The 13,000-nt window shown below is 31.4% G+C and overlaps 5 protein-coding genes across 7 annotated transcripts; 3 read left to right on the top strand and 2 right to left on the bottom strand.

The window, feature by feature from the left end:
• Positions 1–401: 401 nt before the first annotated feature.
• LOC136773080 (solute carrier family 2, facilitated glucose transporter member 10-like) lies at positions 402–3,145 on the top strand. Its single transcript, XM_066726461.1, has 5 exons — positions 402–747; positions 825–1,394; positions 1,471–1,814; positions 1,893–2,133; positions 2,216–3,145. The coding sequence occupies exons 1-5, from the start codon at positions 402–404 to the stop codon at positions 2,461–2,463; spliced, it is 1,749 nt and encodes a 582-aa protein (XP_066582558.1). The 3' UTR covers positions 2,464–3,145.
• A 240-nt stretch (positions 3,146–3,385) lies between these two features.
• On the bottom strand, positions 3,386–11,662 carry LOC136773079 (uncharacterized). The gene is made up of 6 exons (XM_066726460.1): positions 11,618–11,662; positions 8,629–8,937; positions 8,363–8,546; positions 8,076–8,269; positions 6,044–6,253; positions 3,386–5,930 (listed from the first exon to the last, which is right to left on the bottom strand). The coding sequence occupies exons 2-6, from the start codon at positions 8,831–8,833 to the stop codon at positions 3,466–3,468; spliced, it is 3,258 nt and encodes a 1,085-aa protein (XP_066582557.1). The 5' UTR covers positions 8,834–8,937; positions 11,618–11,662; the 3' UTR covers positions 3,386–3,465.
• Positions 7,115–8,019, top strand: LOC136773122 (carbohydrate sulfotransferase 9-like). Its single transcript, XM_066726552.1, has 2 exons — positions 7,115–7,191; positions 7,263–8,019. The coding sequence occupies exons 1-2, from the start codon at positions 7,115–7,117 to the stop codon at positions 7,999–8,001; spliced, it is 816 nt and encodes a 271-aa protein (XP_066582649.1). The 3' UTR covers positions 8,002–8,019.
• On the top strand, positions 9,424–11,763 carry LOC136773081 (uncharacterized). The gene is made up of 5 exons (XM_066726463.1): positions 9,424–9,714; positions 10,002–10,433; positions 10,507–10,595; positions 10,674–10,895; positions 10,974–11,763. Exons 1-5 carry the CDS (start codon positions 9,601–9,603, stop codon positions 11,209–11,211), a joined length of 1,095 nt encoding a protein of 364 aa, XP_066582560.1. The 5' UTR covers positions 9,424–9,600; the 3' UTR covers positions 11,212–11,763.
• Positions 11,540–12,709, bottom strand: LOC136773085 (DNA-directed RNA polymerase II subunit RPB7). Of its 3 annotated transcripts, none has more exons than XM_066726470.1 (7): positions 12,572–12,709; positions 12,387–12,496; positions 12,120–12,310; positions 11,986–12,051; positions 11,856–11,927; positions 11,753–11,786; positions 11,540–11,678 (listed from the first exon to the last, which is right to left on the bottom strand). In XM_066726470.1, exons 2-7 carry the CDS (start codon positions 12,481–12,483, stop codon positions 11,662–11,664), a joined length of 477 nt encoding a protein of 158 aa, XP_066582567.1. In that variant the 5' UTR covers positions 12,484–12,496; positions 12,572–12,709; the 3' UTR covers positions 11,540–11,661. The 3 variants fall into 3 exon arrangements, with proteins under 3 accessions (XP_066582567.1, XP_066582566.1, XP_066582565.1); XM_066726469.1 differs by having other exon boundaries at positions 12,120–12,313; XM_066726468.1 differs by having other exon boundaries at positions 12,120–12,330.
• Between the last annotated feature and the right edge of the window lie 291 nt (positions 12,710–13,000).

Below are 13,000 nucleotides of genomic sequence, written 5' to 3' on the forward strand. Positions count from 1 at the left end.
TATATATAATATATATTACGCGACACAAATCTACCCTTAATTTACCCTATTTAACCCTAAACGAATTGAGAAGCTCGTTGAAGTTCTTCTTTAACGTCAGACATCGCTGTTTGTGGATTATCATCAAACCTTTATTTAGGATTTAAAATGATTTTGCCATAATCTTATTGTGAACTGATTTTCGATATCAAACATCATCAAATTTGTTTTTATATGAAATTCATACTGTTTACAAGTGTCTTTCTTAAATCTCATTTGACTACTACTGATACGGTTAAAATGGCGATTAAAGCGGAATTTACCGCACCCTTACCATAAATTGTTTCAACCAGAATAAACTTATAAGAAATTAGTCTATGAGAAAATACATTGTCATATCTGTCTGTTAGAAATTAAAAAAAATGTCAGACGAAGAGGATACTACTATATTGTTAAACAACCCAAATAAAAATGCGGAACAATTAGTAAACAATTCAAAAAACGATGATTATCAATGCATACCAGCAAGAAACTTAAGGAAACCAATTCCAAAACAAAGTGAAGCATTGACACCTTTAACATCGAGCAATCAAAGTATTTTTGTATCGTCTGTTGCTATTTTGGCTGGAGTTGCTTATGGGTCTGACATGGGCATTGGAAAATCCATTGCTCCATTAATTAAACAAGAATTTAATTTAGTATGCTTTGAAAAAGATTTTATTATTTATATATGGTTTTTGGGAGCTCTTTTTGGTGGTATTACTGGGGGTAAAAAAATTGATAAAAGTTTCAAATTATATGTAATATCATTAAAAATAATTGTAATATAATTTTTCTGTTTCTAGGAATATTTATTGATTCATATGGCAGAAGATGGATGATGATCCTTACGTTGATCTTCCTTTCATTTGGAGCAATGCTATCTGCTTTGGCAAATCATTATATTCTTCTCTTAATGGCCAGATTTATATGTGGCTACTCTGGTACAGTTTCGGCAGTGGCTCATTGTATATACTTAGCTGAAGTATCGGATATAAATAAACGTGGAAGAAATATCATGTTATATCAGTTTGGAATAGCAGTAGGCTATTTAATGTCTATAATCTCAGCAGCTCTAAAAACTATTGAATATCAATGGAGATTTTCTATGGGTATTGCTGCTGTACCTGCTTTGACAGCTTGCATTATTACTATAATATTTTTGCAAAGATCTCCAGCATTCCTTCTTTTAAAAAGAATAAATAATACTCTGTTGAAATGCTCGTCTTCCAATACAAATATGAAGAGTGCTTGGAAAACTATCATAGAAACTTTAGTAATTATGGTATTTATGTTATTATTGCAAGAAGGGGCAGGAAGACAACAAGTTTTATATTATGCTCCAAGATTATTTGCCTTACTTGGTATTTGTTCAAGTGAGTGAAATAATAGTAACCCAATCTCTAATGAACTTCATTATTTTTATACATTTCAATTTGCCAATGTTTACAGATGTTGCAAACATCACTGCCCTCATTTCTCTTGGAGTTGTCAGAGTGTTTAGCACAATGCTTTCCCTAGTAATAATTGAAAAATGTGGTCGCCGTACAGCATTGATAACTTCTGCTACTATTTGCATGACAACAATATCACTGTTGTCTTTGCTAGCTACTATTGATAGAGGGGACGATACTTTAGGGTATGTAAGTAACTGTTATACTGATGAACAAACCGATTTAAAAGTATTCAATTCGATCCCTACTGGATCACCACCGCCTTTTCCTCTACTGCCAACGCCACTTGCTGCGGTGGCACCGAGTCCAGAAACTTGGACACAGATCAAATCATCGTGCGAGGTAACATAAACTTTAAATTTATTTTTATCGTTATATAATAATTTTTAATAATATTAATTAAAACACAATAAATTTTAGATGCAAAATGTTGCTACTTCAGATGGGCTTACCGGTGGTTTACGTTTCCTGGCTATCATAACATTACTGGTGTATGAGGCAGCATTTGCTTTAGGTCTTGGCCCTGTCCCTTTTTTGAACTTGAGTGAAGTCTTTCCAGCCGCTTATAGGGGAAAATGTATGAGTGCCGCTACGTGTATCGCAGGTGTCTTTGTTTGGTCTTTTCATATCAACAGCAATGAATCAGTTGTTACTATGGCTAGTTAGTATAAATTCTTAGAATAAATCATTTCCTATATAGCTTTAACTATCAAGAGATTAAATTAATTACGAATTATTTTCAGAATCATTGACTTTGGCTGGCTCCTATCTGGTCTACAGCTTTATCTGCCTTGTAACCATATTCTATGTATTTCTTGTAATACCCGAAACAAAAGGAAAGTCTTTGCACCAAGTAGCTCAAGAGTTGAGAAAAATATCTTTGAGCAGTCGAGTATGCAGCAATTTACGAAGTCTGCCAATTATTTGTCATACAAAATGGATAAAAAAATATGATAGTAATCCCAGCAGTGGACAAAGTACACTTATCTAAACAAACTCCTCGATATTCTTTTTTATGTATGTTATTTTTTACAAAATCTTTTAATATAAGCTTTCATAAAAATCTTCATTCAGACATTAATAACTCTTCAGGCAAGATTATTCCATAACATAAAAAATATTATTATAAATATATGTATAGGGATATCCAGTAATTTACTTATTCCCTATTTTATTTTATATACAAATAAGTGCAAAACTATTTATTATTTTAAGAAACCGTATTCACTTGAAAAAGTGTTTTTTGAATTATTGTAAAATAGGATTATTTTTTTGGTTTCTGACTCAAGACTGATCGAGGTATTTAATTTCTATCTATTAAAAAAAAAAAAAAAATTTATCGTTGTTAGATTGATTTGTAAAAATCTTCCGATACAATCAGATAGAACTTATTTCTCGCGTAACGGAAATTATTTATGACTCAATCTAATGGTTAAGTGCAAATCTATTATTGATTTTTCTTTTATTGATTTTCTGTATATTAGAGGAGTCCTTTGAAATGTAAGGATAATCTTATTGTTCAAATACTGATGTTTAAGTAGTATTGCATGTCAGTAGAATTGTTGAGATCTACTTGTAATAGAAAATAGATATCAGAATTATGTATTTTATAGAAAAATTTTTATTTTATACGCTGCAACTGTATATATAAAAAAACAATCATACGTAAAGTACTTATATAATATGTATAATGTTAGATTGTAAAAATCTATACTTATATAGTATGTAATCCTTTCCTCTCTCTCTCTCTCTCTCTCTCTCTCTCTCTCTCTCTCTCTCTCTCTATTTACATATTTAATAACTCTACAAATTTTGCAAAGTTATCAAATAATACTTGCATAGGAAAGTTAAAAAGTCGAAATAAAATATCATAAATCCTTGTATGTAGAAATGGACGGAATATATCACTTTTCCTTTTCATCGTTTATCTTTTTATAAAAAATAACCTATATAAAAAAATATATATCACTTTTAAGAGATCCTTACTTTACAGTTAATTTTTTTTACTCCAACTGAGAAGTTTCGAAGGCGAAAGAGCTTGCTCCAGAAAAACATGCCTCCTCTCTTTCAAATCGAGAGAAACGCGAAAGAATTTCTCATTTTCATAAATCTTATCGTTGTTCTCTATATTCTCGTAATTCTGATCGCTGATATGCTTGGAATTAACAACAGGCACTAGATTTTCTTTGTTAAGCGTACAGTGTATATTAGATGACTTTTGCATTGTAATATCTAAATTATCGTTCGATTGTTGTCCCTCAACACGATTTGCACTGACCACATAAACGAGACGTGATTTTGGTTCGAATTTTTCTTTCAACGATGAGAATTTTCTTTTAGGGTAATTGAAAACTTTTTTACTCTTTTCATAAGGCGACGTGCTTCCGGTACTAAAAGAGTATAAGCTTGATAACTGACTCTTAGTTTTCGCCAGAGAAAAATTCGGTTTTGCGTCCGTCGAGTCTCCTAATTTTTTGTTATCATAGCTCGATTGTTCCAGTAAAACATTTCGGGCATTTTGAACTTTTTCGTTAACCAAGGGACACATATCAACATACAAATCATTTTCATTAGAAATCAGCTCCTCGTTACTATCTGTCATAGCCTCGTGCTTCATTAACTTTGTCCTGTTTCCCAAAATCGGTGAATCAGAGAGAATTGCATTGATAAGTGGGGTCTTCTTAACAGACTTGATAGATTTGCATCGTATCAATTCGCGTATAGCGTCAAGTTCGCATTTCCTTCTTAAAAACGAAGAAGATCTTTCGAGCTGATTACTTTCCTGACAGGAAATTTGACTGAGATCATTCTTAAATAAAACTTTAACAAGCTGAGATCCCCTGAAAGTCCTGCAATCATCATCCCACGGAGATTCAGTTCTGTGGTAAACGTGCCTAGGAGAATTTTCAGCCGTACACTGCCTGATCTGATCGATGGTGCTAACCAGAGTGCTGAAGGAATTTTGGGACGATACAGACTTTAGTCTAGAGTCGTTCGATATAACTGAATCCTCGCGTTCTTCCAGAATCGTATCAAGTGCCAGCATTCCATCCTTGTCGTCTATTAGCACTGGCCTGCCAATGAATAGACTGGTGTCTTCTCGAGTAATTGATGTATCGTTGAATGTCTGACAAGGCTCCACCAAGTCATAAGTAAGAGTATCCAAATAATCATCATGTTTAGATCTGATCAAATCCTTCATGGAACAAGTGATGCAGGTGGCATCGGAGTAATCAGAACTGAAAGTGGTCCCAGTCGTACTCGTTAAGGTATCTCTGCGCCTGTCCCTAACTACGCTATCGTCATGGTAGTAGGTTTCTATATCCGTGTATCCTTTCCACGATCGAATACACCAGGGCGGTCTGGCAACTCCTAAAGGACAAACGTTTTCGTAATCATGAATCGACGTCACATGGCTCATAGTTTCTTCTTTTTGTTGAAAATCCTTTGATAACAAATCCTTTTTGTTTTTAAATGTTAATATCGGACATACAATTATCTCTTCGCTGCTATCCTCCAGCTCTGGTTCTTCTTTATATTCATCAGTTTGATTCTTTTCAACGTCGATGATAAGTTGAGCCAATGAGCAAATTCCTCTCCTTCGTTGTGAAGACAGTGTACTTGGCTCTCTCTCTAAATTTTCCACGCGAATCTCCAAATCCGTATTATCCTTCTTCTGAGATTCTGATTCGCTTCTGAAGCTTATACTCTCCTCGAACTCATGACTCTGCACTACTTGGTCCTTTTCAATTTCACGATGTTGACAAACTCCAACTGTATCGTCTATGGAATCGCTACCTACTATATTTACAAGTAAGGATTGTTTATCAGCAGTCATCTCTTGATTAGACTTTAGATATAATTCCGAGAAATTTCCTATTTCCACAGGCGTTCCAACATTTTTCTGAGATAAATTTGTAGATTTTACAGTCTCCACACACTTTGGTGACAATTCTGCGGACTTCGATGTTACCACCACGGGTGTTCCAGGGCATCTCTGTGTTAGATTTGTAGTCTTTGAAGAACTTGGAGTACCAAGGCGCGATTGCTTCAGCGATCTTGGTCCACGGTCTGTATTCATGGGAGCTTCGGAATCTTCTTTTACACGATTCCGATAAGAGCGTGATGGGTGAAATTGGTAATAATAGAAAATCATGCTAGCCAGACCTATTACCATTCCACTGATCACCGCTATTATTACGGCAATTAAAGTATCGCCAGAGATAATCGAGTCTTCAAAGTACAGCAAATAAGCAATGACAAAGGTGACATTCTGCGTAACGATCAATGAATAAAATATCAATACCCTGTATCGTGATTTTCCTTCGCGTAAATTAAAGAAATCAAAACAATAAATTAATCCTATGATACAATTAAAAATTCTTTCCTCCCACATGGTGGTACAAAAATCCGTTTTGTGGAAAATTACCCAAATCGTCATCGAGAGCCAATGTAAGCCTGTAACAAAAAAAAAATGATTTTAAACATTTTGGATGTAAAAAAATAAGTGCGAATTTAAATAGCTCTCTTATTTCTTTAACAAAAGAATAAATTCTAAAGTCTTTATTTACCGAAAAACAGTAGGAACCATTCTCTAATACAAATCAGCAGCAATGTCAATACGATAATTCGAGATGTAAGCATTCCAACGTGCCAAGTTGTTTGTAAAATCAACACAAACCAAGAAATATGCTGGGCTTCGTGATTGCTGCTGTATGCGGCCTTAGTGTGTGTGACGATGGACCAAATTAATGAAGAAAATGAAGCGACGACCGACGCACCTGCAAATTAAATAAAATTAATGAATAAATTCTTGAAATTTTCTGTTATAGTCACACGTTAAAGTTCCTGTTGGAGACCGTCCCCCATGACTTATTTTTAGTACCGGCTTTAAAGCCATTGCTCTTGTTTCGAGTTAGATGTATATATTTTTGATTCTTAAAATAGCATTACATAGAAATTACATTCGTTGTCTATATAACACCCCCGCCGCGTACGGAACGAACAAACAGTGAAAATAATATTTAACGTAACAACCAAATATTCCATTAAATAAATTAATAGTGTAAGGAATGTTTGATTAAATAATTTTCTTTTATTTAACACATCAAATTTTATTTCAAGCATTTTTCTCTTTGCTGGGATCAACGTGATTGACAGTTTCCTATCTCGAGCATCCTCGTAAGATAAAACTATCTTATCCCGCGGCATATTTCAACTATAGTTCTCTCATCGTGGTAGTTTTCGGTGCATCTTTGGGGGTTCTGTATGCTTAATAAACTAATTTTTAACTCTAAGTTATAAATTTATTAAACAAAAACAAAATGTCAGTTTTTATTCAATTAAAAAAGGAAGAATACCTTAAGCGAAAATTTAGTTTAAGTAAATATAAAGTATACGCTTTGCAACTAACATTGGTTTTGATAACGATTTTTGTGCTGTATATAACATTTATTACGCATATGCAAGGTGAAAGTTTAGTAAAAAAAGTGTCAAGTGTAAATGTGCGATTAACTTCAATAAATTACGAACGAAAACAAAAGCAAATAAGGAATAAAATTAGCAGTAAGATTGATTTCAAATTAATGACTGATTTTTTCATGGATTCTAAGAGAGCAGAGTTGGAAGAGAGGAGAAACACTATGGCAAAATATTGCAAAAAATTTAATGAGACAGACAAAAATCTGGATGATATCCTATCAAATATAATTATAGACAAGTAAGTACAACAAACTTATAAAGTTTAACAAAACATTTTCATACAGATAAGATATTTTTTCTTTATTATAGAAAACACAATATTTCATGGTGTCCAATTTATAAAGCTGCAAGCTCTACTTGGATGAAAAACTTTGCTGTTTTAGGAGGTATTTTATCCAAACCAATTATAAAATTACTCAAAGAGAACAAAGTAGCACTCAATGTTTTAGTGAAGCAAACATTTTCACATGTGTTGGTTAACAATGCTACTGTCACATTAAGTGAATTGGAAGACACAAGAAAAATTTTAATTGTTAGGCATCCATTAGAGCGCCTATTATCCGCATACAGAGATAAATTAGAGAATATGATCAATCGCGAGTATTACTATAAACGATTTGGTCGCTACATTGCATATAAATATCATGAATCTAGAAAAGAAAATGAAACAAGCTTGGAACCAACCTTTAAAGAATTTTTACAATATATAGTGGATGAAAAATATTTTGATGAACATTGGGCACCATATTACAGTACATGTATTCCATGTACTATAAATTATGATTTTATTTTAAAACTGGAAACCCTTGATGAAGATGAAAAATTCCTTATTCAAGAAACTGGATTAGTATATGAACTAGATTTACATGAAGTAAGTAAAGTAAAAAATTCTAATCCTAATGGCATCACCAATGAAGAAGTAGTTGTGAAATATCTCAAAAATATACCTGCATCTTTGTTGCAAAAATTGGACAAGATTTATGACAAGGACTTTAAATTATTTAATTATGAATCATCTCAACAATATTTAATGAAAAACCAAACTTGATGAGAAAAATTCACATTATTCTCAATCACGATTTCAAGAGACTGCTGAAATAAAAGAAGATAAAAAAATCTTACAAATCCAAGGTGGTGCATGGTGCAGCATGGTCATTATATAGAGTTGTAGAATTAATTGTGGCAGTGCTCCAATAAAAGACTCAAATAAATGCAGCATGCAAATATCACTTTCTTGCCTATGAACCCAATTCTTCTCCTTGACATAAGCTTTATTCTTCAAGGAGTGAACTGCTGCGCATAGCAATGTCAAATATCTATAAATGAAAATTATCTCATTTGTAAAAGAAAACAAATAATATATCAACTACGAAAGGTTTTATATAATTTAATGATAGAGATCAATGTACCTCTGTAATACTCCTAAAAATAGGAAGTGGAGTATCCAATATATATTTGTGAGGGATCCTTCGCTGTAGTGCCATCGCAAACTAAATAACTGAATAATACTGCCTGTTACTAATACAAGAGCCATCGTAACATAGGCCCAGGTTTCATGGCCCCACAAAAAATACTCCACAATCACAATGCTATCTATGAAGTGAAATCAAAGATGAAAATGAAAAATAAACATTCAAAGCATTCACTGGACTATAGATGTTTCTTTATTTATTACCTGTCACGACATTCGCAGCAAAGATACTGGTAGAAAAGACATAAAAGAATAGATCTGAGATCCTAAATTGGTAATAATGATTTTTTTTACGAATTATTGAGGGTTTTTCGTCATTTTTAGCTAACTCTTCGCTAGGGACGTTACTGTGTTTTGACTCTGCCGCCGCCATTTTCCCAGCCATTCGCACTATGCCATTCTCCACCATTCATAGATTTCTTATCTACAGGGTGATCGAATGGTAGTCGGAGCGGAGACCGGAGTCTCCCGATGCAGCGTGGTGGTTTACCACTTCCCTTGCAATCGGAGCAGCTATAATTGTTTTATTTATTTTATTTAAAAATACAAAAATAGATTTATATAGCTTTTTAAAGAAAATTCATTATAAAAGTATATATTCATTATATGGCTCCATCATTTTTTAACTTCGAATACGAGCTTGACATATAACATATATGTATTAAACTTCAAAATAATATGTAAAAATGTAGATTTTATATTTCAAACACTAATATATAACATTTGATCTGCAATCATAAAAAAGCTTTAAATTTACAAAGCATTATGAATTGAATAAACTTATTAATGACTTTAATGTAATCAAATATTTAACATAATTAAGCTATGTAAGGTGATATTTAATGTTTGTATCTGTTTTGAATTTGAACATTGCAGTTTTTGAATACCATTTATATATTGTAATATCAGTGATAAACTATATGCAGTCGTATGGTGGCTAAATGTAGTTGTATAGAGTAAAATCTTACCAATACGAATACAGAGTACAGACCTACATATATGTATGTTACATACTTACTGCTTTAACTACTTGCTTGCCAAGAAGCAGAAAAGCAATAAGCAAATCGGCTAAGCGCTGACCATGCATTTGAGGTTCTATAAGCTGTGGGAATTTATTTATTGCATTTAATCGACTCTGTTACATTTTTTCACGAAGTTTTTAAGAAAATCATCAAAATGTCATTGTGTATTCGTACAATTTCCAATAAGTTTGCACCATTCGCTAATACGCGAAAACCAGTAGCGCAAATAGACCGTCAGCTGGCAAAACCATCAACATTTCTCGAAGAAGTAAGACAATATAATGAAAATAAATTTTTTTTCCATAATTGAACCATAAGACTGTTAAAAAAACAATTACTATAAAAATTCTATGGATTCTTTCTATACAATCAGTATAATGACATACTGTTTCTGGATATGCCGATTTTCCTAACCTAAAAATACTTACATAATACATTTTGATTAGGAGAAATTTTCAATTCAACTATAAATATAAAATATTAATTTATTGTTTCTGTAAATCTATTTTATTTTTAAGGTTTTATAGAAAGTTAAGAATAAACGTAATTCTATAGTTTCTAGGTACAAAAGTAACTCTGGACAATAAAGGACAAACTGGAGTTATTAATACAACTGTTTCTTGTACAGTACAGCAAAGGTCTCTTGCAAAGCTGAATTTATTAAAAATTCCATCAAATCAGCACAAATTGCTTGTTGATCAGAACAATTTGCTACAGGCTCAGCTTTTAAAATATCCTGAGCACAGACCTAATCGAATAAATATTTTAAATGAGTATTTTCCTTATGGAAGTAATAGTGGTTTAGTATGGAATATGTTTGAGAAGAAAGAATATGAATTAAGAGCTGTAAATTTTGTTAAAGATGGTAATCCTATTTTAAATGAAAGCAGCAACCAGTATAAAAAGGTACAAAAAAATGATAAGCAAATTCCTGGCAGACCTTCGGAAGAACAATTAGAAACAGTATTTAATGTACTCAGTACAGATGTAAGCTTTGATTATCCTATGATAAACATTATTGTAAATTAATTATTTAATAAGTAAACTTAATTGATTTCAGCTTCCAGCCTTATTTGTAAAATCAGTTAATTATGAAATTTATCACAATGATATAATATTTATTAATAATATTAATGGTTCTGTTACAAAGTAAGTATTTAAGATTTAGTGCAGCTATTTAATTTGCTATTACTTTACTGAAAAACTGTTCTGTTGAATTTTTCTTAGTGGCTTGGTTAATTATGCAAAACAAATAATATGGCTGAAAATAGTGGGCCACATAAAATTTGCACATGTTAAAAAGGAACTGATAAAAATAACAAAACATCCTGAGGATGGTGTCATTAAAGTAAGATGGCGCATCAGAGGTGTTTCAGGAACTAAAGTCATGTTTACATTTTGGAAATTCAATATTTTTAAATTGAGAGATCAAATTAAAGAGTTGGAAGTGTAAGATATGATCCATTAACTATTAAGGAAAACCATTAATCAATTTGAATAAATGAAGTAATATATTCAAATTTTTAGGTGGTATGATGGATTCTCAACATATTATGTTGGTAGCGATGGCAAAGTTTATAAACACGTCGTTGATAAAATGATGCCTGATGATAATCCTGTAATTGATAGTAAGGCAGCTATAGCTCCAAAACTGGCTCTTTTCTCGGCACTTGCCTATTTTAATGGATACAGTATAAATAGCTTAATGTCAAAATTAAAGTTTCCCAACATTGATTTTAGGATAAAAAGAAAATTAGTTGAATAATTCTAATCAAACAGACCATGAATTTGCAAATTTTATTACAGTGTATTCGCAGCGGCATCACATCAAGAAATGTCAAATGATTTTTTAAATTAAATTTGTATTTTACAGATATACTCTGTTTAGATAAAAATAATTTATTTGTTTATGTTCCTAATTGATTATAGCTAGAGTTCCTAAATGAATTAATTCTAATTTCAGAGCATTTTTAAGAATATAAAACAAGGAAATTTAATGAATTTGTTACTTTTAATGATTTATGGATATAACGAAAAACTATTTGTTGTTTCTTCCTTCATTTTAAATATAACAGTTTTGTTTAGCAAATATGAAGTGTTACTGCATGGAAATAAAAATGTTATTCATGAAGTTTTTTCAATTCTAATGAAAAATTATACTTAACATATACTTTTGACTCCCTTTGAATGTATGCTTGTTTCCTTTCAAGATCAGCTAATTACACACAAGTCCTATCAAAAAAGGAAAAATGTATTTATACTCTCTTAATAACTACATGTAAGGAATAAATAGTAAAATATATTACCGAGATAATCATCCATTAATGTTCCAATAGCAAACTGAAAGAATATTAACGAATGTTTAATGATAGAACTGATTTAATTAATTAATACTTAAAAATAACTAACAATTCCTGTGGCATCAACTCTAGTTCCAACAATTTTTAATCGAATTTCATCATCTGCCTGAATTATTACATCCTGAAAAACCAGCAAATATAAGTTAAATTATTATTTAGTTAAGAGCAAACAATTTTACCTCTTCTTTTGATTTGTAACACGGCGGATTAACATTTGGACAGAATTGCATATCTGCAGGTATAGACTAAAGAAAAAATAATAAGTGATTATTATTTTATGATAAATGCTACAGAAAGTACTTTATATCCTTACATGATGAGACACAAAACATTGTAGAGGACCAATTTCAGCAAACATTCCAACCTTGTTCACTTGTGTAACAATGGCATCTAATACTTCTCCTTTAAATGGTCTAAAAACTATTGCTTTGTATTTCACTGGATAAACAACAAATCCTTGACCAGGCTGAATTATTCCTGACCCTATATTATCTATTGTTGTAACTGCTACAACAAAGCCATATCTAAAATGTTGAAATTAAGAAACTGTGTTTAATTCATTGTTATAATATCTACTTACTTCCCTGTACAGGTTCCTTCCACTTCAGTATACAACTTTTGCTTAACTGTATCCAACAATTGTGGCCCAAAATATCTTGGATGCAATAAAATTTCATGTTCCAATGAAATCTAGCACATAAAATTTTATCTTTTTAAAAAATATGCTATATAATGACTTAACGAATACAATAAAAATTCACTCACATGATAAAACATTTTTCAGTATAAAAAATATAAATAAATATTCACACAATACTTTGTTTCCTTAGACCTTAACCCTTGTTTGTTGATATTTGGTAACATAACCTCAAAATTAGCCAAAAAGAGTATGTTATGCCGGGCAATGTGCTGCCATCAAGCAAAGAAATTATGAACAATTTGAAAATTTTAAATATGCTAAAGAAGAAAAGGGATCTATAATAAATTTATCTTATAAATTAAAGCTTACAGTAAAAATCATAGGAAATAAAACTTAATATTTTTCCAATTTTTATATTTGAACAAAAACTATATGTATATATAAAATTAAAAAGTCTCTCTCTTTCTCTCTCTTACAAACACACATACGCACACACACAAACTCACAAAATGAAGATTTTTATACCATTTCCTATTGTTGAAAATGATTAAGTG

This window comes from Prorops nasuta, unplaced genomic scaffold, assembly GCF_024137725.1.
Source record: "Prorops nasuta isolate Cenicafe-Biocafe unplaced genomic scaffold, Cenicafe_Pnas_1.2 PNAS00004, whole genome shotgun sequence".
NCBI classification, from domain to species: Eukaryota; Metazoa; Arthropoda; class Insecta; order Hymenoptera; family Bethylidae; genus Prorops; species Prorops nasuta.

Bases quoted from the DNA above. Each gene is read 5' to 3' on its own strand.
- LOC136773080 (XM_066726461.1), top strand. From the start codon at position 402: ATGTCAGACGAAGAGGATACTACTATATTGTTAAACAACCCAAATAAA. The intron at 1,395-1,470 runs GTGAGTGAAATA...CAATGTTTACAG, and splicing joins CTTACTTGGTATTTGTTCAA to ATGTTGCAAACATCACTGCC. The intron at 2,134-2,215 runs GTTAGTATAAAT...AATTATTTTCAG, and splicing joins ATCAGTTGTTACTATGGCTA to AATCATTGACTTTGGCTGGC.
- LOC136773122 (XM_066726552.1), top strand. From the start codon at position 7,115: ATGGCAAAATATTGCAAAAAATTTAATGAGACAGACAAAAATCTGGAT. The intron at 7,192-7,262 runs GTAAGTACAACA...TCTTTATTATAG, and splicing joins TCAAATATAATTATAGACAA to AAAACACAATATTTCATGGT.
- LOC136773079 (XM_066726460.1), bottom strand. From the start codon at position 8,833: ATGGTGGAGAATGGCATAGTGCGAATGGCTGGGAAAATGGCGGCGGCA. The intron at 8,547-8,628 runs GTAATAAATAAA...TTCACTTCATAG, and splicing joins TGCTGCGAATGTCGTGACAG to ATAGCATTGTGATTGTGGAG. The intron at 6,254-8,075 runs GTAAGATTTTTT...TTTAATTTGCAG, and splicing joins CCATGCACCACCTTGGATTT to GTGCGTCGGTCGTCGCTTCA.
- LOC136773081 (XM_066726463.1), top strand. From the start codon at position 9,601: ATGTCATTGTGTATTCGTACAATTTCCAATAAGTTTGCACCATTCGCT. The intron at 10,434-10,506 runs GTAAGCTTTGAT...AATTGATTTCAG, and splicing joins TTAATGTACTCAGTACAGAT to CTTCCAGCCTTATTTGTAAA. The intron at 10,596-10,673 runs GTAAGTATTTAA...AATTTTTCTTAG, and splicing joins ATTAATGGTTCTGTTACAAA to TGGCTTGGTTAATTATGCAA.
- LOC136773085 (XM_066726468.1), bottom strand. The intron at 12,331-12,386 runs GTAAGTAGATAT...TCAACATTTTAG, and splicing joins GAAGGAACCTGTACAGGGAA to ATATGGCTTTGTTGTAGCAG. The intron at 12,052-12,119 runs GTAAGGATATAA...TTTTTTCTTTAG, and splicing joins AATGTTTTGTGTCTCATCAT to TCTATACCTGCAGATATGCA.